This window comes from Carcharodon carcharias, chromosome 2 (assembly GCF_017639515.1).
Source record: "Carcharodon carcharias isolate sCarCar2 chromosome 2, sCarCar2.pri, whole genome shotgun sequence".
Taxonomy (NCBI): domain Eukaryota; kingdom Metazoa; phylum Chordata; class Chondrichthyes; order Lamniformes; family Lamnidae; genus Carcharodon; species Carcharodon carcharias.
This window is the reverse complement of record NC_054468.1, coordinates 119276129-119302941: the sequence shown is the minus strand read 5'-3', so window position 1 is coordinate 119302941 and position 26813 is coordinate 119276129. Positions and strand designations below refer to the sequence as shown.

General features: G+C 41.0%; 1 protein-coding gene across 1 annotated transcript; it reads right to left on the bottom strand.

The window, feature by feature from the left end:
* Positions 1–240: 240 nt before the first annotated feature.
* Positions 241–24498, bottom strand: c1d (C1D nuclear receptor corepressor). Its single transcript, XM_041180247.1, has 4 exons — positions 24280–24498; positions 13537–13603; positions 13372–13427; positions 241–2416 (listed from the first exon to the last, which is right to left on the bottom strand). The coding sequence occupies exons 1-4, from the start codon at positions 24418–24420 to the stop codon at positions 2255–2257; spliced, it is 426 nt and encodes a 141-aa protein (XP_041036181.1). The 5' UTR covers positions 24421–24498; the 3' UTR covers positions 241–2254.
* Between the last annotated feature and the right edge of the window lie 2315 nt (positions 24499–26813).

The window sequence follows — 26813 nt, the reverse complement described above, 5'->3', positions numbered from 1 at the left end:
TCACAAATTCCACTCACTGCAAGAAAATGTTTATAAAAATACATAGGTGCATTGTTGGACTGAGCCAGCCCCTGTGCTGAAAACAAAATGGATGATGCTGCAATTGGATTATCCTGTGAAATGGCTGTGCAGCATTGAAACTTGTGTGATTGGCCACAGCAAGAAAATATGGAGCACTGCATCTCACTGTCCATTACTTCAAATCTTTTTTAAACTTTTTGAAGCTAAAAAATCAATACATGAAGCTGAATTTGTTTTAATTTACAGTAAAGTGTTACATACAGGAAGCACTATGTACAAACACCAATAAATTCATGTAAACACTTGCTGACTTTCAGCTTATTATTTTACATCATTTTCAAACCTTAAGTAAGCCCTTTTCTAGGAAAGATTAAATCTACTCTATAAACTAGAGAGTTAGGAAAATGCCAACAAAAACATTTAAGTGTAGAATGAAAACAAATACTAAAGCAAAACTTCTAAGGTCACAACACCGATGACTACAGAAGTTGTGTGTGTATAAGTGTGTATTTAAAATGAAAATTTACTTACGTATATTGTAACAGTTCAGAATATTTGCTTACATCAAAGGTATACCATTGCAGGTATGCAGGACACTACCAATTTGACTGACACTGATCATTTACTGAAAATGACATTTGGCATCATTAAGATTGCACTGCTTGAAGAGAGTCAAACGTTTTCAAATGCTCAACTTTGCTTCTCCCCAAGTTGGCATTTTAAAAGAGACTAGGAAAGTACTGAATTTCTTTCAGGCTTAATTCTTTTTACTGTCATATCAATGAATGGTAGTCGTTGTGAACTTCACTTCACCAAACACAATAAAGTCAACTTTACAAGTTACCAGTGAAAACACAAAGCAGCGAAAGTGGACATCAGGATGGTCAATTGAGGTGCCAACTTCATGGTATTTTAAACAGCAAAGGAAAATAGACTTGCAGCAGGCTCCTCTTCAGCATGAGCTAAGTTACGGCAATCATTTGGAATAGATTATAATCAATTCACATACAGGAATACCTCATTTTAAATAGTAGATACATTCCTGGAACCTAGTAATGAAATCGTAACAAGGTTTCCAACTTAAATGTATGTAATATCAGGAGAGGCACTCCCAAAGCAAGATTTTTCAGCCCTAAACCGTTACAAACATGAAAACACAATGCAAATAAAGCTTCAACATTCCCAGCGATGTGGCGAAGAACCAAAGGGAAAAGGTTTGTTTTTTCCTGATTGTTCCAAAATAAGGCCACAAAATACACCCCCAAGATATAGTCTGTATATTTTGGCAAGATCGATTTCCCCAATATTCAATCATGTTCATTTGTTTCATCCCTTTAAAATGACCAGGTTGCCTGTATTCAGTTTCCTCCTGATCGTAGAAGCCCTGTTCAGTTACTGAACAGCTTCTTGGCCTCAGGACATTCTTCCTGCAGAGCCAGTGACCACTCTCTGGGTGATTGGGCTGCCAGTTGGCACCACCTTCCTCGCAGCAGTCTGCTTTGCCATGGTGCTGGTGGTCGCCAGTTGTGTCAAAGGGCCCTTTCACTGATTCACCCAACTGGTAACTATGTAAACAGTTACACAAAAAAAAACTTTTGTGCCTGGGTCCCAACTACTGAAAATGAATAAATGGGTATCAATTTTTTTTTAAAACTACTTAATAATGAAACCAACCATTCTGTTCAGGTCTACATAAAATGGTGTGTAGCTATATCCCCAAGACGCTATTGTACAGAGTGCAGTTTATGTTACTGAGGTCAATGCAGTGGAACCTGTTTGTACTGAGTTTTTGGGTCTGGCATCACATGCTGGTTATACAGTGATTTAAGTTAGAACAGAGGAAGCACACACTTCCTAGCCTGTCTGTTAAGCAGGGCTAGAATGCACTGTAGTATTCAAATTATATCAAAAACCACTTTATTTTAAAATAAAAACGCACAACCTCGGAAATGGGAACAACTACTTACAAAAGACCTAGGTACTCAAAAAAAGAGACCTTTGAGAAGTTATAAGTTCTCAAACATTATACTTGAAGACAAATGCTGCCTATTACCGCAGTGATTTCTTGTAAATTTATTTGGGAAGAAAAATAAAAATTCATGTGCAACTTTTTAAAAAAAATAAAAACAAACTATAATGTTAAACATTACTGACACCCAGTGGCATGACAAGGAAAGTTCTTGTCAAAGTTACTCTTCGTTTGTTCGTACGATACTGAATTTTCTTTGCTTTTTCAATGATGTGATGATTGGGATGGTATTTTTGACCTTCCTTCTGGCTTTGCCTCCCACAATGCATTCCGAACAATTCGCGATGCTGCTCCCTTGTCCAGTCGCGATGCCTTCTGGCGGTCCGTTATCTCTTTCACTTTGTTCATGTAGGTCCTTATCCGCTCCTACAACATCAAATTCACACACACATAAAAAAAGGCACTTTATAGAAGCGGCTCCAATCCACAAGGAAGACAGTGATTACCCTCAACTTGATCTGGCCTGCCTTCTGCATAAGAACACACACTAGCATTTATGCAAGTGAACTGACACTGCATACAACATAACCCATGTCATAAGAATAGAACATTGTTACACTTACAATTAGATACATTTTTTTAAATGAACTCAAATGCTTTTGCACCATTTGAACAAACTCCCTATTGTACTGAACCCATTCCAATTTTACAAGTACTTTAAACATAAAGTTGAATGGTGGGGGAGGAAGAGGAGAGCAGAAAATACTTGCACAGACACCTAGCACATTCCCTAAATCAATTTTGACTCAACTGTGCGCATCTAAGTTTTAAAAGGAAAAGTATATAAAAATATATCTAGGCAAGAGTGAATTCGTGAAGTAATATTGCTAAGCTTTGAACAATAAAACCACCTGAGCCTTGCTCACTTTATAGTCATCTTAACCCTTCTTTTAGATTTCATTGTAATCACTCCCCTCTGTACATTGCTCTCCGTGCAACAAATAACCCAAGTAATCTACATGAAAAGGCGCTTCAAAAAAAAAATCAACACTTCAACATTTAACCACTTTCAGCAAGTGTAAGGCTTTTGTAAAACCTCAGAAATTAAGAATTAATTCACACTACAAAAGCATGCACATTTCTTATTTTTTTTAAAAATCCACCACAGGGGTAAAATGGCACAAGAATTAAAGAATAGTGCCACTTTGGTTAAAAAAGTGGGCAAATTTCATGTCAAACAACAAAAAGGCTCAGAATTCCCTCTCATGTCTCCATAAAGTTTTATGTTCCAGAATTGTGAAAAAGACATCGCACTACCAAAAAGAAAAGTGATTTGGACAAACAACTCTTTGAATTATCTCCCATGTGATCATTTAATTTCAAACGTTTGCACAAATTCCAAATGAAATTGCTTTTATTCCTCCCCCCGCCACCCACACCCACCCCAGCAGGCCTGCTAAATCTCTCACACCCGCCAGGAGGCAAAGATCAGCAAAGCAATTTCAAAATCTAGTTTGATCCAGTCACCCCAGAAGCCACTCCACCACCCCACCCCCACCCACCGCGTTCAGTGTCAGCCGCCACACTGATGATAAAATTCGAGTGCTGCAAAATGAAAAATTCTAGTTCAGAAAAAGGGCCACCATAGTAGACAAAATTAAACAAAAACACCACTGAACAAATCAAAAGAGCAACAAATTCAGCAGTGACTTAGATACATGCGCAAATATGACAAATTATATTATTTCAGCCAAAACATCATCATCATCAGCTCTAATGGGGATCATCAGTTCAAACATACATAGAACCAGTGAGAGAGAGGGATAGTCTCCTCCAGAATGGCTATTGTCACTTATTGTTGGCTAGAGACGTCACAAAAAACCTAAGCCACAGCCGAACTGTTAACAGCCAAACTATGGCACACTTGAGAGATAATCCACAACAAAACAATTATTTAATTCATAGATCAGTTATACGCAACCTTCTCCAAACATATTAGATACAAATGGAATGACTTGGTCTCATTGCCTAGATGTTTCACCACAGCAAATGAGTTTTACAAACAGCAAAAGAACAGTTGAAAGCCAGGCAGACTGGATGGAGTTTTGACTTCATTTTCCCAACAAAAAAAAACAGAAAAGAAAGTAGGTTTCGAAATATTCATCAAGAGACATGTTGTCTTAAAGTGATGAAAACCAGATGAAAATGTCATTTGGACAGGTCAGGACAGGCATAACGGTGCCAAAAAAGCTTTCAGCCTAAGTGCTGAACTAGATACTTTACAGCGAAGAAATAAATATACGAGGCAGTGAGAAAGTCGCATCTGGAATAAGAAGTAGTAATTATGGCTTATGTTGTACTAGTAAATCATTCACAGCATGGTTTTCATCTTATGAAGGGCACCAAGGAAGGAGGGGAATTAAGAACTTGAGATGAGCAAACTGTTCTAAAGTTTCACTTGAAAATTAGAAATAACTCTGCATGGTTGCAGCTTTGGCAGTTTGTGCATTTCATAAGTCTTCCTCATTCTAATTATCTTATCTACCTCAGCCTCAGGGAGTAGCACTCTCTCAGAACACAAAAAACACTCTGCATGTCAACCCTGGCTGGAATTTTGAAACACCTGGCAGGCTTAAATTGCACAATCATTACCAAAATTAAAAAGAATACAAGCCAATTTTCTAATTTATGATGTTAAATGATCCATAAAACAGATTTGATTTTATTTTCTTCCCTTCCAATGAAGTTTCTTGAATCCAACATTGATATTTTTTCCCTCCGTTATTCTATACTCAGTCCAGCCCCTGTGTTGATTATTTGTTGTGTGAAGTATTTCCTGATTATCAGTTCTAAATTTCCCAAATACTACATTGAACCAGTATCTAATGTCCTATTCTCGCAAATTAATTTAACACAGAAATGGTAACTCCATAATATTGTTTTCTACCTTGAAAATCAGAAATTTCTCTGATCACTTCACCTTCACGGTCAATTTCACCCATAGCTATTTCAACACCAGTCATGCACAATTTACGGCATCTGTTTTCATTATGCACAGCACTTTACACTTACCTGCATCTACTACTGTTCATATTTTGGCCAATTCATTTTGTATTTTCTGAGCTACCTCTTCCAAGTCTAAGGCTCTGCTTCACACATGAGTCTAACTAATTTGCATTGAATTTCTGAATTCAAGTTAATAATGTAGATTAGAAAGTTTTGGTCTAACACTGATCTCAGAGGCACACCATTCATTACTTGTACCCACCCTGAAAGAACCACTAACAGGTACCCATTGCTTTCTTATCCATTCTCAAGCGTTACCTTCAGACCTCAGGCTTTGAGCTAACCAAGAGCCTTTCATTGGGAACTTTGTCAAATGCCTTTCTGAAGTCTAGGTAAAGATTGGGCTTACCACAAATCACTTAGGTGTTTTATTTTCCCAAAAAAGATCAAGGTGGTCAGTCTAGAGCTCTCTCTTCATGTTTGACTGTTGTTTAGCTAATTATTGTACAGGTAATCCTCAAGTTTACCCATACATTTTATTTTACAAGGAAAGAAGATTAATGATCCTTGGATGCCTTTGTCTGCTTTGTCATGCTTCTTGAAAATGGGTACTATGGTAGCTTGTATCCAATCTACAGGTAGTTCTCCAGTGTCCAGTGACTCCTTCATTCAGAGGACAGAGAAATCACCCATCTGCCAGCATCCTAAGTGTGGCATGGATGAGAAAATATACACAAAATGGCAGAAGCAGATCCTAACAGCCATAAACTTGGGTTGTACTCCTTTGAGTTTAGAGAGTTATGGAGTGATCTAATTGAGGTGTTTAAAACAATAAATCAATAGGATAGTTACTAGTTACTAGGATAGAAAAGTTAGTTCTATTGGGAGAGGAATCCAGAACAAGGGGACACAATCTTAATATTAGAGGTAGGTCATCAGTGATATCAGGAAGCGCATTTTTTGCACAAAAGGTAGTGGAAACATGCTCCTATATTCCTAAACACAGTATGTAGTAGTGATCTGCCTAAGGGCAGGTTCTCTGCTCATTTCTCCACATCTCATGATCTTGTGCTTTCCTCTTCAGCTGCTCATAGGAGCCTTCCATTTTCAACATCAACTAGCAATATGACCAGGTAAAAGAGTACACAAGGCGGTTTCCCATTACCTTCCTCATGTATGTTTAAGTCCTCTTCCAGGAGGATTCTCTACCCGTAAGTAGGCATTATCCCTCAAAGTTCTAGCTCTTCTGTCATCACCACCAAAATTTGCTGATTCTGCCGTTGGCCTTGGTTGCAACCCTGAGCAGGAAATCTTTACCTGGGCCTGAGGTGACCATGCCAAAGGCTTAAACGACCCCACTGCCTTCCGTTTATCTTACTTAATTACTGGAATATATCTTTGCTATATATAAGCATTCATTTGCTAGATGATGACCCATGGTGTTGCAAGCTACATCACATAATTTGCATTATAAAGGAACAGGAGCATATGCCATATAATTCAATAATTATATTACAGTGAAGCTATGGCCCTTTAAAGCCAGAGTTAAAAGCTACTAACTAAATTCTGGCCACGTTTATTCAGCATTTAGTTTCTGCAGATCAGGACCCAGTGTGATTTAAATATAATTTAAAACTGTTTTGGAAAGGACATAGGCTACAGGCATTCTGGCTCTAGTATTTACTATTCCTGCAGCATTCCTCTGTAACTTTCAAATAGTTGGCTTGTTGGATAAGAAAACTACTGGACCATCATTCACTGTAGCCTGACGGTGCCTGACGTTAGTTAGGCTCACCTTTGCACATTGAGTTTTCTAAATTTCTTTGCATGGCAAATTGCTGAAACAGCAAGCTAATAACGTCACACCGAGGGAAGCAGGGCATGAGACCCAAGTGAACAGGGAAAAAAACTGTATTTCGTTAATCAATCACATTGAAGGATTGTAAAATAAACTGCACAAGGGCTGGAGAAAGAAGCGCAGAGTGGGTGAATCTAATGTCAAATCAGGTGCAGTAAGAAAAGGGAGAAAGAAAGTGAGAGACAGAAAATGTAAAAATGTTCTTTTTTTAATTTTACATTTTTAAAACTTGCTAAAAATTAAAACTTGAATGTCACAAATGCAGAGCAATCATAAAGAAAGGTGAAACCCTGCTAGTGACCTTCAAATCTGAAATGACTGTTACAACTGCAATCTTACAGATTTTGATTATATGCAGCTACAATTATTTTAATGTGTCCTTTAAGAGTAGTAGTCTTAAAGAAGGTGGGTCAGTTTAGCAGCTAAACATCCACTACAGGAGATCTTTAAAAATTTTTATAATTGATTTGAAGTTACTCCAGCCAAGATAACTTTGACAGGCAAACGAAACAGAACCCCCACCCCATCCCCCCCAAACCTTTTTGCCCAGTACAAAATCGGTTCTATTCAATTGGAGTACTAGCTAGGACTATCATACGGCAGGTTCAGACAGCATCATAAAACTATCAAGCTCAAGCTATTCAAAACATGGAAGCTGATACTGATGAATCGTCTCTAACTACAAATTCAAAAATATGTTTTAGTAAGGGGAAAGAGGAACAGAGGCATTAACCTGGAGGAGGAACAAGGGCATAGGCACTAACCATAGCTGGAGCTCAAATCATCCCATTATCCCTATCACTGTGCTCCTGGCTAATAATCAAAAAGCTGCACTTTGAGGAATTAGCAACAGAGGCATAATCACTGCCGTCTTAAATCACAATTTGCAGCAGGTTAACAGGATGCAACTCGGAAATAAATCTAATTGAGACCGTTAAGATGCCAATGTTGTAACATCCAATTAATCCAGTATTTCTATAACCCCAAAAGCAATAGTTGGACACTTGTAGCCAGAACATCATTTACCAGGCACTTTAATGTTCCTTCTGACTGCAAGGAGTTGATGTTTCAAGCAAATAGGTCATCCTGAACACTGACTCATGAAACGGGCAGACAAATAGTGGCTACCTGCCCTTGAAAGACAGCATGCTTTATTGTACTTACTTCTGTGTAGTTCATCATTTCCTTATGCATAACCTATATCTTCAGAATTCAGGTACATTAAGAATTCACGTATAGATCAAAAACCTTAAAGGTACCAGTGTTTGGTGACTTGAGACGATTACTTGTGAAGGCCTCTTTTGCCCAGTGGTGTTTTTTTTAAAAAATAAAAAATGTGACGAAGCCCTTGCTGAGTTTATATTTTCCCCCACAATGCAGCTGGCTGTAAGATATCACATCAAACTCAAGAAATTCTAGTCTAATGGATTTTGAGCAGCTTTATTTGTGAAGTGATATTTAATCAAGCTATACAGAACTGCTAATTAAAAGACCATCCAAAAATGAAGTGCTGACATTGACTCTGCCACATACAGGCTCACTGAATACTGTTCACTTCACCGGTTGGATAAAAATCAGACCCATTTGGTTGAATGAAATGAAAATAAAAATTAAATAAAAACTGGCAAATGTTGGTAGCCAATTTGCAACAATGTCTGCAGGCTACAATCTTCCATTTAGTGGCAGCAACAAAACAGGACAAAACCATTTAGACTTTAGAAGGTGACAGAAAAGCCAGAGACTTCCAGTTTTACAGTGGTATTCAATTCGCAAGAGCCCACACAAGATTGTTTCAGGTCATCAGATTTTACTTTTGGAAAAACGATCCATTCTCAGGAGGCTCTGTTCAACGTGGCGGTGGGATGAAAGCGCACGTTGTAAAAACTATCGCTTTAGATGCTGGACTCAGCTCAGTGGTAGTGCTCTTCCAACAGGAGAGTCAGAGATTGTATGTTCAAACTATTCTAGAAATTTGAACACAGGCTAGGCTGACATCTGTCTCACTTTGGTGCAGAATCAATGAAGTACTGCACTGTCGGATGTGCTGCCTTTCAGATTAAACCAAACAAAGCTCCTTAGGTGGTTCACACAAGATTCCATGCACTATTTGAAAAGCAGTGGTTGAGATCTTCAGTTATTGGTCACAACCTCTAACACCCAGAAGGATAAGGGCAGCAGGTGCATGGGAGCACCAAGTTCCCTTCCAAGTCACACGCCATCCCGAATTAAAAATATATCACTGTTCCTTTACTGTCGCTGGATCAAAATCCTAGAACTCCCTCCCTAACAGCACTGCGGGTGTACCTATACATGGGACTGCAGTGGTTCATGAAGGTAGCTCACCATCTCATCATTGGTAATTAGGAATGAGCAATAAATGCTGGTCTATGCCCACATCCCATGAATGAATAAAAAAAAATTCCCTTAAATGATTAGATAATGTGTCTTTTTTTATTCTTGTTGTTCTTGGTGGAAGCTTGCTGTGCAAATTATCTGTCTCGTTTCCCTGTATTACAATAACTAGACTGCAAAAATATTCATTGGTTGTAAACCATTTTACAACTAGAGATCATGAAAAGTACTACTGGATATAAAGGACAAAAACAGAATTACCTGGAAAAACTCCATCCTCCGCCATTTCCGCCAACTCCAGCATGATGCCACTACCAAACACATCTTCCCTTCACCCCCCTTATCGGCATTCCGTAGGGATCGCTCCCTCCGGGACACCCTGGTCCACTCCTCCATCACCCCCTACTCCTCAACCCCCTCCTATGGCACAACCCCTTGCCCACGCAAAAGATGCAACACCTGCCCCTTCACTTCCTCTCTCCTCACCGTCCAAGGACCCAAACACTCCTTTCAAGTGAAGCAGCATTTCACTTGCATTTCCCCCAACTTAGTCTACTGCATTCGTTGCTCCCAATGTGGTCTCCTCTACATTGGAGAGACCAAACGTAAACTGGGCGACCGCTTTGCAGAACACCTGCGGTCTGTCCGCAAGAATGACCCAAACCTCCCTGTCGCTTGCCATTTTAACACTCCACCCTGCTCTCTTGCCCACATGTCTGTCCTTGGCTTGCTGCATTGTTCCAGTGAAGCCCAACGCAAACTGGAGGAACAACACCTCATCTTCCGACTAGGGACTTTACAGCCTTCCGGACTGAATATTGAATTCAACAACTTTAGGTCGTGAGTCCCCTCCCCCATCCTCACCCCCTTTCTGTTTCCCCCTTCTCTTTTTTTTTTTTCCCAATAAATTATAAAGATTTTCCTTTTCCCACCTATTTCCATTATATAAAATAAAAAAAAAAAACCCACTAGAGCTATACCTTGAGTGCCCTACCATCCATTCTTAATTAGCACATTCGTTTAGATAATATCACCAACTTTATCTTTAACACCTATGTGTTCTATTGTACTATTGTTGTTGACATCTTTTGATATTCTGCTTCTATCACTGCTTGTTTGTCGCTACAACCACACCAACCCCCTCCACCTCTCTGTCTCTCTATCTCTCCGCCCCCCACACACACACCTTAAACCAGCTTATATTTCAGCTCTTTCCTGGACTCGAACTCAAGTTCTGTCGAAGGGTCATGAGGACTCGAAACGTCAACTCTTTTCTTCTCCGCCGATGCTGCCAGACCTGCTGAGTTTTTCCAGGTAATTCTGTTTTTGTTTTGGATTTCCAGCATCCGCAGTTTTTTTGTTTTTATCACTGTATATAAAGGTCTTGATTTATTTTCCCCCAATTTTCCATTTTACTGTTTAATCTCCATTGATATCACTCATTCCATCTTCAGGAAGAAAATTGAAAAGTGACAGCATCACTCATTTAAAACCACAACAGAAATATCAAGACAGATTGAACGACTGGACATGACATAGTCCAATTACAGACTTGGTTCCCAGTTTAGCCACTTTGGCATTCTTTGTGTTCACTGCACAGATGTCCAGTTTGAGAGTGCACCTGTGGTAGCACAACTGCACTCTCTTTTTCTGAAAGCAGATTTTTGGGAGTCACCCCAGGGGGAGGTAAAAGCTCAGAGTCACAAGAGATCAGAGGCTACAAAGATAAAATGAATCGACCACACACCTTTACCTCAGACATCATGTGGAATATCCAAGGAGATGCTCCCTCCGTCAACAATATTCTCAGTAAGAAGTTTGAAATATAAGTAAGAAGGATGACACCAAGAGAACAAGAGAACTCTTAAATAATATCAAAAAGGAGTTCTGAAAACATGTTATCTGGGCAGAAGAGTTGCAGCCTAATCACCACCAGAAGGGTTAATGGACGAAAAGCAAGAGGCCAACAGTGAAAGGAAGCAGCGAGACAACATTAAAGACTGGCTTAACCAGAACTCCAACAAGGTCACCTACTGTTGCTACAATCAGCAAGCTTGGAAGGCCATGGAAGACCATGGTTGCCTACACCAGTCAGCATGGCACTTATGACAAAGAAGTTTGAAGTTAACTGAAGTTAAAGGGATTAACAGGAATACATACCAATAGTCTCTTAGCTACAAAAGAATAACAACCACTAATAAACTATTAAAATCCCTTCTAGTATTTAGTATTCAAAACCTGTCATAAACATTTTCTTAAGGGTCATATTTTCAGATCTGTCGTATTTGCTCCCATAACTTCTCATTTTGGGGAGTTAACTTTACTTTCTACTCAGATCTGGCTACAACCCAGTCCCATCACTCTAGCCTCTTGGCAGACACCATCTGAGTCATTTATGCAAGACTGCAACTTCCCAAAATCTAGCACGTGTTCGATTTATTTGATTAACTTTTTTTTCTCTTCACAGTGCACAATGACTTGCTTAGAATTTTTCTTGCTGTTGCAAGAAACATTAGCAGCCAAATGTCAGGATTCTCTGAGCAATACATATTAAAAAAATCAATCCAGTTTGTAATCATGGCCCCCAAACTGCAGCAGTTTCTAATGTTGTGATAGGATTTACATCAAATTCAATATGAGACACTGGGTCATTCTAAACTGTTCAAATATTACGTTTCCTTCCCACCCTTTTTAGATGATAGGTTTTACTGTACACATGCACTTCAGACAGAAAATGTTCAATAGAAATCTATCAAATGTTCAGAAATATGTTCTACCGACCTCAAGTCAATATCAGACAAATTACTGTGTGCTTCACAAGTGGAATAAACAGGTTATAAACTGTGCATTTGTTTGATGCGGATGCAAATAATGGAAGTTCGACTGAGGGACATGTTCGATTTATTTGATTAACTTTTTTTTCTCTTCACAGTGCACAGTGATTTGCTTAGAAATTTTCTTGCTGTTGCAAGAAACATTAGACCTATGTAGATCATTGAAGGAACCACAACAATTAAAATTACAACCAAAATTGTGCTTTGAGTATTGCCGCAGTCAGTTATTACACATACCATAGACACACTCAAAAAGAATGCTTTTTAAATGATGCAACATCCCAGGAAATTAAATGATACCAGCAACTAGAGTTCTCGACAACTCATTCTGTACAAAAGCAAAATACTGCGGATGCTGGAAGATTAAAGTAAAAACAGAAAATGCTGGAAATACTCAGCAGATCTGGCAGCATCTGTGGAGAGAGGAATAGAGTTAACATTTCAGATCAATGGCCTTTCATTAGAACTGGAAAAAGTTGGAGATGTAATGGGTTTTAAACAAGTACAGAAGCAGGGAAAGGGGGAGGAAAGAATAAAAGGTAAGATCTGTGATAGGTGGAAAGCAGGAGAGATGAAATAACAAAAGAGATGACGGGGCAAGACAAAAGGGGATGGTAATGTCACAAGATAGGCCCAGAGGAGGTAAAAGTGGGAAAAGCTGTTCATAATGACCTGAAACTTTAACTGTTTTTCCTTCCACAGGTACTACCAGGCCTGCTGAGTTTTTCCAACATTTTTATTACAGCTCATTCATGTTCAATCATAATGGTGTCACTGTTCAAGGAGTAGACCATAAATCATAAATGTAGAATGGTTACAGCACAGAATGAGGTTATTCGGCCCATCATGTCAGTGTTGCCTCTCTGCAAGAGCAATTTCGCTGGTTTCATTTCCCCACCCTTTCTCCTAGTCCTGCAAGTTTTTTTCCTCTTCAAGTATTTATCCAAGTCCCTTTTGAAAGTCATGATTGAATCTGCCTCCACCACAATCCCAGGCAGCAAATTCCAGATCCTAACCACTCTCTGCATTAAACCAGTCGACCTCATGCTGTTTTTGCCAATCACCTTATATCTGTTCTCTCTGGTTATTGACCTTCCTCCCACCTCCTACAACCACCATCAGAATAGATTCTCTCTCTCAATTCCACCTGGGTACCACATGATTTTGAAGAGTCCGTAATACTTTATAGTTTTGAAACTTAGAATAGTGGGAGGTAGCCTTAAGGTCAATTGCTGGCTATAAAAGTTGTTTTGTAATTATATTTTTGACAACTCATGACCACCCAAGCGATTAAAACCAAGACCATGCACAGGCCACAAACACTATCTTACCAATTCCTGTTTGACACCATGTTCTTTGGGGTTAATTCCTTGTGTGATGAGGTATACTAAGAAGCAAAGAAGAAACAAGTTATTACAATATGCCTCCGGGGGAAAAAAAATGGAAAATAAATGTTATAGCATCCACCAGACACACAAAAGATCAGCAATACTTACTCCAAAACATTGAATTCAATGCATAAGCAGAGGCTAAATCCAGCTTAGCTTGCTCAAGAGGGTCCAACTGAAAGAGGAAAAAGAATCACTGAGGTGCAGTTTTACTCTGAAAATAAGGTTTAGGCTAATAAAGCAATTAGTTTTTGGAACAGGATTCATTTAACATCAAAATTGATCTGCAGTGAAAGAGTTTTTCTTTGCTAGATTTAATAGAATACTTACTTTCAAAAATATATTTTATTTAAAATATAATATATTCTACATTCCCTTTGACAAACTATTCTGTTGAAAAAATTCTGGTTAGACTAACAAAATGTCCACATTAGCAAAACAAGAATCTTCCAAAACTAAACCTCTACCACCTAAAAGAACTAGGGCAGTTGACACATAGGAACACCAACAACTGCAAGTTTGCCTCTAAGTTACACGCCATCCTGAGTTGTCACTGGGTCAAAATCCTGAAACCCCCTCCCGAACAGCACTGTGGCTGGCCCTACACCACATGGACTGCAGCGGTTCAAGAAGGCAGCTCACCACCACTTTCTCAAGGGCAACTAGGGATGGGAAACAAATCCTGGCTTTGCCAGTGATGCCCACATCCCATGAACGAATAAGATAAAAATATCAAGAAAATGAACAACTCTATAGACTCCCAATTTGTTCAAAATACAGCGAAATACATTGAACTAATGTGAGGCATTCAATGAATAGAGCGTGAAATTATTCAATAATCAGTAGTTTGTGAAAAACTTAATTTTAAAATGCAGGTAACAATTACGAGTATCTCTATTTATGACCTGTGAATGCCAGGATGCATGAAATATTCAAGTTACTTCTGAGTTACTCCACGTTAATAAAATATTTCTCTCAAGCATGTCTGACAATTGCAAATGTTTAATTAATTACCCTAATTTATACTCTCCTGTCACAAGCTATCTTGTTCCAAGCCAGTAGAATTTGGGAGACAAGCCAGGAGTATGTTAGGATAGCCATGTCTAAAGGTAACAAAGGCAGGAATGAAGGGTTCAACAGCCTGATGAGCTGAAATGGGGCGATGTTACGGTAGTGGAAATAGATGGCCTTAGTGATGGCACAAACAGGAGGTTGGAAGCACATCTTTGGATCAAGTGTCACACCAAAGTTACAGACAAACAGGCTTAATCTCAGATTGTTGCCAGGGAGAGGGATGGAGTCAGTAATTGTTTGGAGCAGAGACCAAAAATAGTGAATTGGTGGAAATTTCTGCTCATCTAGTACTGGATTTAGGGTAAGCAGTCTGATAATTTAGTAAGGCAGCTAAGTGTCGGATTAGGGCTCCTGGAAGTGGCTGCAGCAAGACTGGCTTTGGCTCTCCCATTACAACCATCACCACTGTGCCTGTTACATTTAGTTTTCAGAAAAAAAAAATTAATGGAAACAATGAAGTGTTATTAATAGGGGCAGGCACAACAACATCTTCAAGCAAGATTCTGATGCTGAAATTTGGAGGGTAATGTCATCATGCAGCCAAATCATGGACGATTTGCATGGACAGGGTGATTAGGGAGCAGCTGTCCCCCACTAGTTGAAGGGTCAGTAATGAGGGGACACAAGTTATGTGAGGGGCAGGAGGTTTAGGGGGATGAGTGGAAAAACTTTTTTACCCAGAGGGTGGTGACGGTCTGGAATGCACTGCCTGGGAGGGTGGTGGAGGTAGGTTGCCTCACATCCTTTAAAAAGTAACTGGATGAGCACTTGGCACATCATAACATTCAAGGCTATGGGCCAAGTGTTGGTAAATGGGATTAGGTAGGTAGGTCAGGTGTTTCTCACATGTCAGTGCAGACTCAATGGGCTGAAGGGCCTCTTCTGCACTGTGAGATTGTGAATTACTGGTTCAAACAACTCACATTGTGAATCTACAGCACAGATTCAGAGGAAGCTATTGTGGAGTGCAAACCCTGACATAGGCCAGTTAGTCTGAATCTAAGTACCGCCTCCCATTCTGCCTGCATATTCCTTTCTCAAGTACGCATCAATCCTTTCCTTAAATGCTTCAATGTTATTTGCTACAAACACACCATATGGTAGTGTGTCCTACAATATTTAGCCCCCTAATTCTGGACTCAGCCAGAAGTGAGAACAGCTTCCCCACATGCAATCTAGTGAACCTCTTCATAATGTTAAAGACTCCATCAGATCTCCTCTTAATCCTAAATCTTCTAGAAAAGCTGCCCCAGGCTGCTTACACTTCCTTGCAGGTTGCATCGTCTCAATTCTGGTAACATCCTTGTCAATTTTTTTTCTCCGCTTTCTCCAATATCCTTTTCATAATATAGAAACTAGAACTGTGCAGTATCCTAATGAGTGTGGTCTAAACTAAGTTCCATATTCCTCTAAAAGGGACCATAATACTTTGTTCACACACTTTAAGGCCTTAGCAGCTTGCATGACTTTAGTGATTTATGTACCTCCAATCCCAGACCTTTGTCCCATTTAGTTACTTACAAGAAATGAATGTCCTCATGATGCCTTCCATCAAAATGAACTACCTCACACTTTGCTATATTGAACTTCATTTGTCATTTATTCACCCACTCTGCAGGCCTAGTTATGCCTTCCTGTATTACGGTGCTGACATCATACACTACAATCACCAATTTAGCATCATCTTCAAATGGCACCATACCTCCAACTGGAGTCCAAGCAGTTAGTTGTATGGTTAGAAAAAACCTGCAGTCCCAGCACAGATCTCTGTAATCTCCTCCAGCCCCACAACCCTCCAAGATATCTGTGTTTCTCTAATTCTGGCCTCCTGGACACCCCTAATTTTAAATCACTTCACCATGCCTTCAGCTACCTAGGCCCAAAGCTCTGGAATTCCTTCCCTAAACCTCTCCAGTTTTCTACCTTGTTTTCCTCCTTTAAAACAATCCTTAAAACCTACCTCTTTGAACGAGCTTTTGCCCACCTGTCCCAATGTCTCATGTAGATCAGTGTTATATTTTGTTTTATGAAGCTTCTGTGAAGTGCCTTGGGGTGTTTCATTATGTTAAAGGTGCTATGTGAGTTTTTATCCCTGTGGACTATCACTTTGCACCTTCTGCCAATCTGAGAATCGTCTCATAAATCCTACCCTCTGATTTTAAGGTCTCTCAGACCGTCTTTAGTCTTTGGAATTCTCTTCACAGAGAGCAGCAAAGGCTGAGTCATTGAATATATTCAAGGCTGCGTTAGGCAGTTTTCTGATCGACAAATGAGTCAAGGGTTATGGGGACGGGCAAGCAGGAAAGCGGAGTCAATCAGACCAGCCAAGATCTTATTGAACATCCAGAGCAGGCAAGAATGGTGGAATGGCTTACTCCTCTCTCTCTCTCTCTCTCTCATGTTAAGATTTCAAGCCATCGTCCAATGTATCTTACTAACTGGCCCCTGACTCCACATGCCCTGACAGGAGATCCATCATGAGACTTTTGCTGTGGCACCTTGGAGCTTTGGGAAAGGCTTGTCAATAGGCGTGAAACAGCTTTTAAAGCACTAGGACTTATTATTTCTACATTAAGATTTGGCCTCCTGAATATCGAACCACACGCTGCACTGGTGTGTGGAATATTATAGTTTGCATTGGCTACTTTAACATTTCAGGCATGAATGCTCATGAAGCCAGCAAACAAAAAGGTATAAGCTGTGGCACTGCTCAGGATTCCTGTATGTACTGAATGTATTCTGTGGACCTCTTCTGTCCACCTTAAATCAGAAGCATGATCCTTAGATGGAAACAAAGGAGGAAATAGGTTTTGTTAAAGGGAAACAAAGCCAGATTAGTTTTAACTCTGCACTGTGGGTACACGTGACGGAACACTGCTGTAAATGACAGCTGCCAACTTCACAGGAACTTGGCCAGGGAAACATAATCTCTTCAGAAAATAAAACTGTAGTGTGCTCGATGAAAAATACAATAATGCCTGGGCCTCCAGCAACAGTTTAGAGTTAGACACTAGAGCTTAACTTGCACAATGGAGATGTTTATGGAAGCTGTATCAAACGATAAACTGTTCATGATCAAGCAGCAAACTCACCCTGGAATGTTACTAACACGATGACAAACATTTATCAAATCTGAACTATTTTCTCAGCTTAAGCAAGTTAATAGTTTTGGATCAACCGAGAACTTGGCTGCAATTCTACTTGCGCATCTGCAAGCTTGACCCAAATTTTTAAAAAATTGGAATTTTCCAATGATTACACGGACTGCATTTACAAAAGCAATGGAGTAAATTCTAGATCATTGTGAAAAATTGAGAGGTAGTGCCCGAGAAAAAAAAATATCCACACTTATTAAAAGGCAGAGAAACTCAGACAATTTAGGATAAGAGCTGAACTTGAATTACAAAGCCAGCAATAATTTTATTTTTTTCATTAAGTGTTATTGAGTGCCATTTTTATGAGCAGGGCTTTTAACTGATGTTTCAGCTGTATCATCTCTCAAAGGTTGCATAAAACACTCTGCCTGATTTCCATGACCACAAAAATGATTTTATCATGTGAGTTTTATTTTAAGCACACCCATTCTGGGTAAATGCCTACACCGTTCTTATCAAAGTCACAAATGACATTATGACTCTGACAAAGGCAAACTTTCCCTCCTCATCCTTCTTGATCTGTCTGCAGCCTTTGACACATTTGACCACATCATCCTCCTCCAATGCCTCTCCACCATCATCCAGCTGCGTGGGACTACTCTCATGATGTTCCATTATCTAATTAATCACAATCAGAGAATCACTTGAGAAGGTTTCACTTCCTGCTCCCACACATATCTCTGGTGTTTCCCCAAGGATCTACCCTTGGCCCCCTCCTATTTTCTCAACTACATGCTGCCCTTCAATGAATATCATCTGAAGGTACAGCATTAGTTTGCACAGGTATGCTGACAACATCCACTCTACCTCACAACCACCTCTCTCAACTCCCAAATTAACAGATTACATATCTGACATTCAGAACTAGATGAGCAAAAATTGCTTCTCCTTAAATACTGGAAGACCAAAGCCATTGTCTTTATTCCCCATTCCAAACTCCATTCCTTAGTTACCGACTCCATTCCTCTCCCTGGCTTAATCTCAGACTGTTGCCAGTCCATTCGCTGCCATGGTGCCAGGTTTGATCCAGGGACGAGTTCCCAACCTCATTCACATCATCACTAAGACCACCTATTTTCACCTCTGTAACATCGCCTGACTTTGCCCCTGTCTCAGCTCATCTGCCGCTGAAACCCTTATCCATGCCCCGCCCCACCCCCCATTACCACTGAACTAAATTATTCCAGTGAACTCCTAGCTAGTCTCCCACATCCTACCCTCCGTAAACTTGAGGTCATGCAAATTCTGGTGCCCATGTCTTAGCTAGCAGCAAGTCACCCCTCTGGTCACTGACCTACATTGGCTCCCAGTCAAGCAACATCTTGACTTTAAAATTATCACCTGTGTTTTCAAGTCTCTTAATAGCTTCACCCCTCCTTATCCCTATAATCTCTTCCAACCCCACAAACCTCCAAGATATCTGCACTCCTAACTCTGGCCTCATGCATTCCTTAATATAATTGCTCCACCATTGATGGCCATGTGGTCAGTTGTCTAGGCCCCAAGGTTTTAAGGAGCATCTTAAAGGAGGAAACAGAGGCACAGAGGTATAGGGAGGGAATTCCAGAGTTTAGGGCCCAAGCAGCTGAAGGCACAGCCAGCAATGGCTCCCACTCCAGCAATGCCTCAAATTTAAAATATCATCCTTGTGCAGTGTGGCAAAGTTACAGGTGAGTTGGGAGCTTGCATCAAATGGATCTTAGGAGACTAATGAAAAAGTAAAGACAAATCTTAAATATCAGTTTGGCAACACGCTCACCTCAACATCCAGGTTGTGGGTTCAAGCTCCATTCCAGCATTTGAGTAAATAACCCAAGCCAAAATGTCAAGGGGGAGTGCTGCATTGTATGTGTGCCATTTGTTTTTCAGGTGAGACATTAACTAAAACTCCTGCCAGCTTTATGGCGTGCTGTCAAAGGAACCCAAAGATATTTCTTGTCTACATTCATTTAACACCCAGCACAGAACAGTCAGTCATCTCATTAATGTTTACAAGATATTACCGTGTCTAAATTCGCTGCCATATTCACCCACCAAGTAATCATTTGCACTTCAAAATAAAAAGTTCATTGGCTGGGGAGCACTTAGATGTCCCAAGATTGTGAAAGGCATAGATAGCCAATCAAATCACAGGCAATGTAGAGGATTCAAGGAGGCATAACTCACCATGGCAATGATCATAAGCATTGACCATGGTGTGGGTGAGATGAAGGCAGACTGACGGAATCAAACAGGGAAAGGAAACTGTGGGAGAAGTGAGTATGGAACTAATTGGCAGAAGGGCTCAAGAAAGGAAAGGATTAGACTGTAGAGCTGGAATGTGAAGGGTGAGCTTTGAGGAACAGACAATAGGTTTGAAAAGGAGATGAAGTGCAGGAAATACACTGCTGGTCGGGTAGTATCTGTGAAATTCCAGTACTTAATGTTAACATTTCAGGTTTCTAGGATCCACAGTATTCTGCTTCTGTTTTAAAAAAAAAATCACAATGTAACAGGGTTCTGGGGGGTATGGTGGTAGGGGAGAGATAAACTACAAATTGGTTTTGATTGAAGGAGCTAGCAGACGATACACCTTCCTCACCTTCTTGATATTGAAATGAATGCTAAATGCTGTGATTAAAAAGGGAAAAGGCCAGAACACACTCAGGTCAGGCAGCAAGTGTGGAGAGGAACAGGTCCTGATAAAAGGTCATTTACCCAAAATGTTAGCTCTGTTTCTCTCTCCAGAAATGCTGCCTTAACTGCTAAGGATTTCTAGCATTGTCTTTTTAATTCAGATTTCCCAGCATCAGTGTAAAACTTTTCACTTTTGCGTCAGTTATTGGGGTCTTGCTGACAGCAGACCCAATGGAACATAGGGTTGTGTTTCTGGACTAACGCTCCAAAGGTGTGACATCAAATCCCTCCACTGGCAGCTGCGGGACTTAAATTCAGTGAATTGAATTTAAGGACATCTGGGATAGTCATTTGGTAGTACAGAACTTGAGTATTGCTGAAAAAAAAGAGACATGTCTAAGCATTTCATCTTGCAATCATCAGGACACTTGCAAGAGTACCAATATAAGGGGGAAAACAACAATTTATACTGTATGTGAAGAGAGTGCTCATTGGTTAGCAAGTGGTGTTGCTATAGAGACTGCACCACTGATGATGGCTGACAGTTAACTGCCAAGCATTGTTTGAAATTTAACCCAGGCAGCTGTATTAATATATGTATGTGTATCATATATACATACACACATAAACATAATACACAGGGACCTGTTCTTTGCAAACAAAGGACAGATACACACATTGCGCCTGTTTCAGCTGAATAAAATAAGTGACAGCCATTCGCTGATTCATTCCTCAGGGCAATGCCTTGACCAATCAGAATCAAGATGCCTGGTATAAATTTCAAACAATGCTTGGCAGTTAACTGTCGGTCACCATCAGTGGTGCATTCTTCATGGCAACGCCAATTGCCAACCAATCAGCACACTCTTCACATTGTTAGGAAATAGAGGCAGTTTAAGTTAGTTATGTGTATTAGTTAGGGCGTGTTAAACTTAGGGATATAACTTATTCCTAAGTTCATTTTATAGTTTTTTACTATTTGCAGGTTAAACGGTGAAACCTGTGATCTAGTTTCCTTTTTGAATGAAGACAGCAGGTCTAAAGCTCTCTGTTTTTATACCTGCAATTCTAATGGGCTTGATGACCCTTGAAGTGGAGAGCTGTGTTATCAAGAGGAGGTAGTGGTTTTGGTAAGTTAAAACAAGGTTTAAAAAAAACTGTGCTGTTGCCTAGCAACAGGGGTCCAGAGAGGGAACGAACACACCCACACACAAAAAGAAAAGCAGTTTGAGTCCAGCTGAAGCCAGCTGCCAGAGAGGCTGGACAAGCAGAAGGGACTGCAGAAGCAAGTTCCAGAAACTGAAGTAGAAAGTCCCCAAATCCAGGGCAGTGGAACAGGAAAGGTCCCAAGAGGACAGTCTAATCAAAGGACAAGGACAGGAATCTGGAAAAGGTCCAGTTCTGTGGAAGTGAAAGTAAAGAGCAGAGAGGAAGGCTCCAAGCTTAGAGAAAAGAAAGCAGGAAGCAGATTTAAATAAAGAAGCCGGAAGATCCAAGGGGACAGCAGAAAGTCTGGAACTGTTTACTATGGGCATGTGAACAGTGTTCTGTTGGCATGGCTGAGTCAGTGTGAGAAAGTGCATGGAAGGAAGCTTGAGTGCACATTGTGATCCGGGGAAAGGAACGTCAGAAGGAGAGTTCAAAATCTTGGAGGGATCTTTGTGGAAAGCATCTGAGAGAAAGCGTTGTTTGGGAGAAAGTTCCAGAGCAAGTTCTTCGAGAGTGGAGATTGGAAACCATCATGTGAAAGACGAAATTCAGTGAGGCTGGTTGGCTCACAGTGACACAAGCATCTATGGAGAGCATCTGTTTGGGGTAACATCTGTCACTTGGTTTCAGAATGTGGTGTACCTAGCCACAGGTCACCTATTGGTTTACATGGGGCTGTGTTCTTACTGTGAACATTAGAGTATAAGGTAGCTTTTGTAACTTGTGTTATCCTTACAAATCTGTATATATCTGTAAAGGTACAGTTATGGATGAGGGAGTATTGCAACATAGTTCATCTTTTCTGGTTTAATGAATGTTTTATTCCTTTGTTAAAAGTTCATCAGCTGACTCCTGTGACACTGTTCAGTAGCCACGCTCCACATATCTAAACAAAAAGTTAGGATGTATCACGATGGGTTCCACCCTGGGATTGAGTTGTCTGGTAGTAACATCAGCTGGGATCATAACAACATACAGTATAAATTGTTGTCTTCCCCTTATACTGGTATTCTTGCAAGTGGCCTGATGAGTATAAGTCGAAAAGCTTCGACAAGTCTCTTTTTGTCAGCAATACTCAAAATCTGGAATGAAAAGCTAGCATCAGTAATGGCAACCAAGCAGTACCGGATTGATATAAAAAACCCATCCAGTTCACTAGAAACAAAGAAAGACTTACAGCATATAAGGAGGTCATTCAGCTATCCAGTCTAAACCCACCTTCCAGATCTTGATCCACGGCTCTGTTGGTTATTGCACCTCAAGGGCAAATCCAGTGTTTTTTTTTAATGCAATGAGGGCTTTTATCTCTACCACCCTTTCAGTCAGTGAGTTCCAGACCCTCACCACCCTCTGGGTGAAACAATTATTCAATTCCCCTCTAATCCTTCTACCAACAACTTTAAATCTGTGCCCCATGGATATTGCAAAAGCAAAATTCTGCAGACGCTAGAAATCTGAAATAAAAATAAAATGCTGGAAACACTCGGCAGATCAGCAGTATTTGTGGAGAGAGAAAAAGAGTTAATGTTAACATAATTTCACTGATGTTGCTAAAACCTGGTTATTGACCTGTCAAAGAAGATCCTTCCAATCCACTCCATCTAGGCACCTCCATTTTTTAACACCCCAGTTAAATCCCTCCTCAGCCTGCTCTGTTCCAAAGAAAACCTCAGCCTATACATTTTTTCCCTCAAAGTTAAAATTGTCTATTTCTGACAACATCTTGGGAAATTTCCTCTGTACCCACTCTAATGAGATCACATTCTTGGTATGCTTTAAGGAAGGAAATCTGTCATCCTTACCTGGCCAATACGTGACTCCAGACCCACATCAATGTGGATGGCTCATCTGCCCTCTGAAATAAGGTAGAATCATAGAATGGTCATAGCACAGAATGCAGCCATTCAACCTGTCATCTCTGTGCCAGCTCTCTGTAATTCACCTAGTGCCTTTTCCCTGTAGCTCTCCAAATTTTTCTTCTTCAGGCGACTGTCAATGCCCTTTTGAAAGCCATGATTGAATCTGCCTCCATCATGCACTCAGGCAGCACATTCCAGATCCTAATCACTTGTTGCGTAAAAAAAAATTTCCTCACATCGCCATTGTTCTTTTTTGCCAGTTACTTTAAATCTGAGCCCTCTCATTCTCAATCCTTTCACAAGTGGGAGGGAACAGTTTCTCCCTATCTACTCTGCCCACATGATTTTGAACACTTCCAAAAAACCTCCTCTCAACCTTTTCTCCAAGGAGAGCAGCCCCAACCTCTCCAATCTATCCACATAACTGAAGCACCTCATTCCTGGAACCATTCTCATGGATCTTTTCTGCACCTCTCCAAATGCTTTCACATATTTCCTAAATACACAATATTCCAGTTGAGGTCTCACTAGGGTTGCCAACTGTGATTAAATGCATTCCTGGAGATTTCACCACATGACTTGCCCCCACACTCCAGCCACTAGTCAGCCAACACATCCATCCTTGTAACACACTACCTTCCTGCACAAATTAGAAAGCAAAAAGACTCATTATGCAATGGGATGATGCTTGACTGTCAGCCAAAAAGCCTTTTCCTCAGATTTTCAGTGTTTTTACATCTGGTAAAGGGAAATGTTCAAAGAATGTTAAAAAATCAAAACAATATTTTTTAAGGTCCCAACGATAGCAGTGTCCGTGGAGACTGATCTTCAATTCCTAGAGACTCCAGGCCTATCCTGGAGAGTTGGCAACCCTAGGTCCAAGAAGCTAGTCAGGGCAGTAAATGCTAGGCCATTGTGAGGACCAAAGGGTTGGTTACCTTCTGGAGCAACTCACTCCTGGGCACCGACATCAGGGTCCTCAACATTCCATCAGCAGACTTCAGTGACTCCTCGAACCCCACCAAAAACTCGTGGATTTCTGTCGGATATTCTTCATTTAAAGGCTCGAGGCTCGCCATTTTGCGCCCGGCGGAAGGAGAAGGGAATCAGGGTCACTACCGCGTCAGCCCCGTGACTGCGCATGTGCAGCACTCCCAGCACATGCTGGGACCTGTAGTAATTTCAGATCACGGTTGGTAAATACTCAAATTAGAAGAGACGGAAAAAAGATTAAACCTAGCATGCTAACACTGCGTAGGATTAAATATTTGTGTTCAGCGCCATAAAATAATCGAATATTAGAAATGTGGATGCAACTCCACTAAATGCGCATGCGCTAGGTAGTTGCTGTCATGTTGACAAGTGAGGAAAAAGGCAAGGGTTTCAAATTAGGACCAGAGTCTTACAAAATAAATATAAAGGTTCCATACGAAGGATAATCCGACATGTTTGCATCGAGTGGTAGACAAACCGAATATGAGCGGTTTTAGCATAGCGGCTCGGCAGCACGCGCGTGCTTGGCGCGCAGGGGGTGCCGGGAATGTAGTCCAGTCCGGCGGGGGGAGGCGGCGGCGGCCGTCCGTTAGAGTGGAAAAAAAGTCAATAAACCCACCGCCTTCCGATGCTTTTGAAACTGAGGGGCGTGATCGCTTGAGTCTGTGGGTTGTGAATAAAAGGCATTGGGGGGGATCATCCCGAGCCCTCGCCCCGGTGTTTGTGGAAGGCATCGGTTGCCATGGGAGCGGCGACATGTTGAGGTTGGGCGGCTGAGTGAGGAGGCAGGACAATAAAAAGAGGGTTACCGTTCAGAGAGAGACCGGCAGAGGGAAAGCGATGGACGACTGCAACCTAAAGAAGCTGGTGGTCTCTCCCGGGACACTGGAGCCTCCCTTCAACTTCGCCATCCTCAATTACAAAATGATACTGGGCAGCGACGTGGTCAGTCTGACCGTCCACCCCGTGACCAGCGACAGCCGCGCCTCTTACCAAATCATTGTGAGTGTCAGCCTTGTGCAGCCACACACAGACAGAGAGAAAAGAACCACTGCAACTGTGCACATATATATATATATATATATATACACACACGCACAAAGAGGGAGAAAACCTGCGCTTGTACAGCGCCTTCATCACCACCCCAGGGCGTCCCAAAGCCAATCAAGTTCACTTTTTGAAGTGCACAATGTGGGAAACTGTAGCCAAATTGTGCACAGCCAGCTCCCGCAAACAGCAATGTGATATTGTCCCATATAATCTGTTCTTAGGAGGTCTGGTGGCGCAGTGGGTAACGTCCCAAGCACTGCATTCAAGTCCCATTCCAGGACTTGATGGTCGTGGATAGCGTGTCCATAATGTGGCCAAGCAAGTTGATTATCACCTGTAAGTCCTCCCAATGCACCTGATGACAAGTAGTAAGAGTGGGAGAGTTTCCTGATCAGCCATACTGCAGAATGCAACAGCAAACCACTGCAGTACTTTGCCAAGCAAATCATAGATCAATCCAGTGGGGGTCCATGGTAGCCAATGGCCCTTTAGGGCATGATACCTGAAGGAGGAGAAAACTGTTTATAGTGATGTTGATTAGGGGATAAGTATTGATTTGGACACCAGGGATAACTCCCCTGCTCTCCCTCAAAGTAGTGCCATGGGTTCTTTTATGTCTACAGGACAGAGCCTCAGTTTAACCTCTCACAGGACGTAGGAGCAGAAGTAGGCCTTTCGGCCCATCAAGTATGCTCTGCCATTCAATGAGATCATGGCTGATAATCTTCAACTCTACTTTCCTGCCTTGCCCCCATAACCCTTGATTCCCTTACTGATTAAAAATCTGTCTATCTCAGCCTTGAAAATACTTAACGACCCAGCCTCTACAGCTCTCTGTGGTAAATAATTCCACAGGTTGACTACCCTCTGAGAGAAGAAATTCCTCCTCATCTCGATTTTAAATGGGCGCTCCCTTACTCTGAGGATTATGCACTTTGGTCCTAGACTCTCCAACAAGAGGAAACAACCTCTCAGCATTTACCCTGTCAAGCCCCCTAAAATCCTTATATGTTTCAATAAGGTTGTCTCTCATTCTTCTAAACCCCAACCCACTCAACCTCTCCTCATAAGAAAATCTCTCCATACCCGGATCAACCTAGTGAACCTTCTCTGAACTGCCTCCAATGCCAGTATATCTTTCCTTAGATAAGGAGACCAAAATTGTTCACGGTATTCTACGTGTGGTCTAATTAGGCCTTGTGTAGTTTTAGCAAGTCTTCCCAATTTTTGTACTCCATTCCCTTTGAAATAAAGGCCAGTATTTCATTTGCCTTCCCTATTACCTGTTGAACTTGTATGCTAGCTTTTTGGGATTCATGCACAAGGACTCCTAAATCCCTCTGTGCTGCAGCCTTTCTCCATTTAAATAATATTCAACTCCTCTATTCCTCCTGCCAAAGTGCATAACCTTGCATTTTCCCATATTATA

What these genes read in the sequence shown, in the direction of transcription:
- c1d (XM_041180247.1), bottom strand. Translation starts at nt 24,420, where the DNA reads ATGGCGAGCCTCGAGCCTTTAAATGAAGAATATCCGACAGAAATCCAC. An exon ending in GGAGTGAGTTGCTCCAGAAG is followed by an intron (nt 13,604 to 24,279) that starts GTAACCAACCCT and finishes TTCCTCTTTCAG; the next exon opens with TTGGACCCTCTTGAGCAAGC. An exon ending in ATGGTGTCAAACAGGAATTG is followed by an intron (nt 2,417 to 13,371) that starts GTAAGATAGTGT and finishes TTGATGTTGTAG; the next exon opens with GAGCGGATAAGGACCTACAT.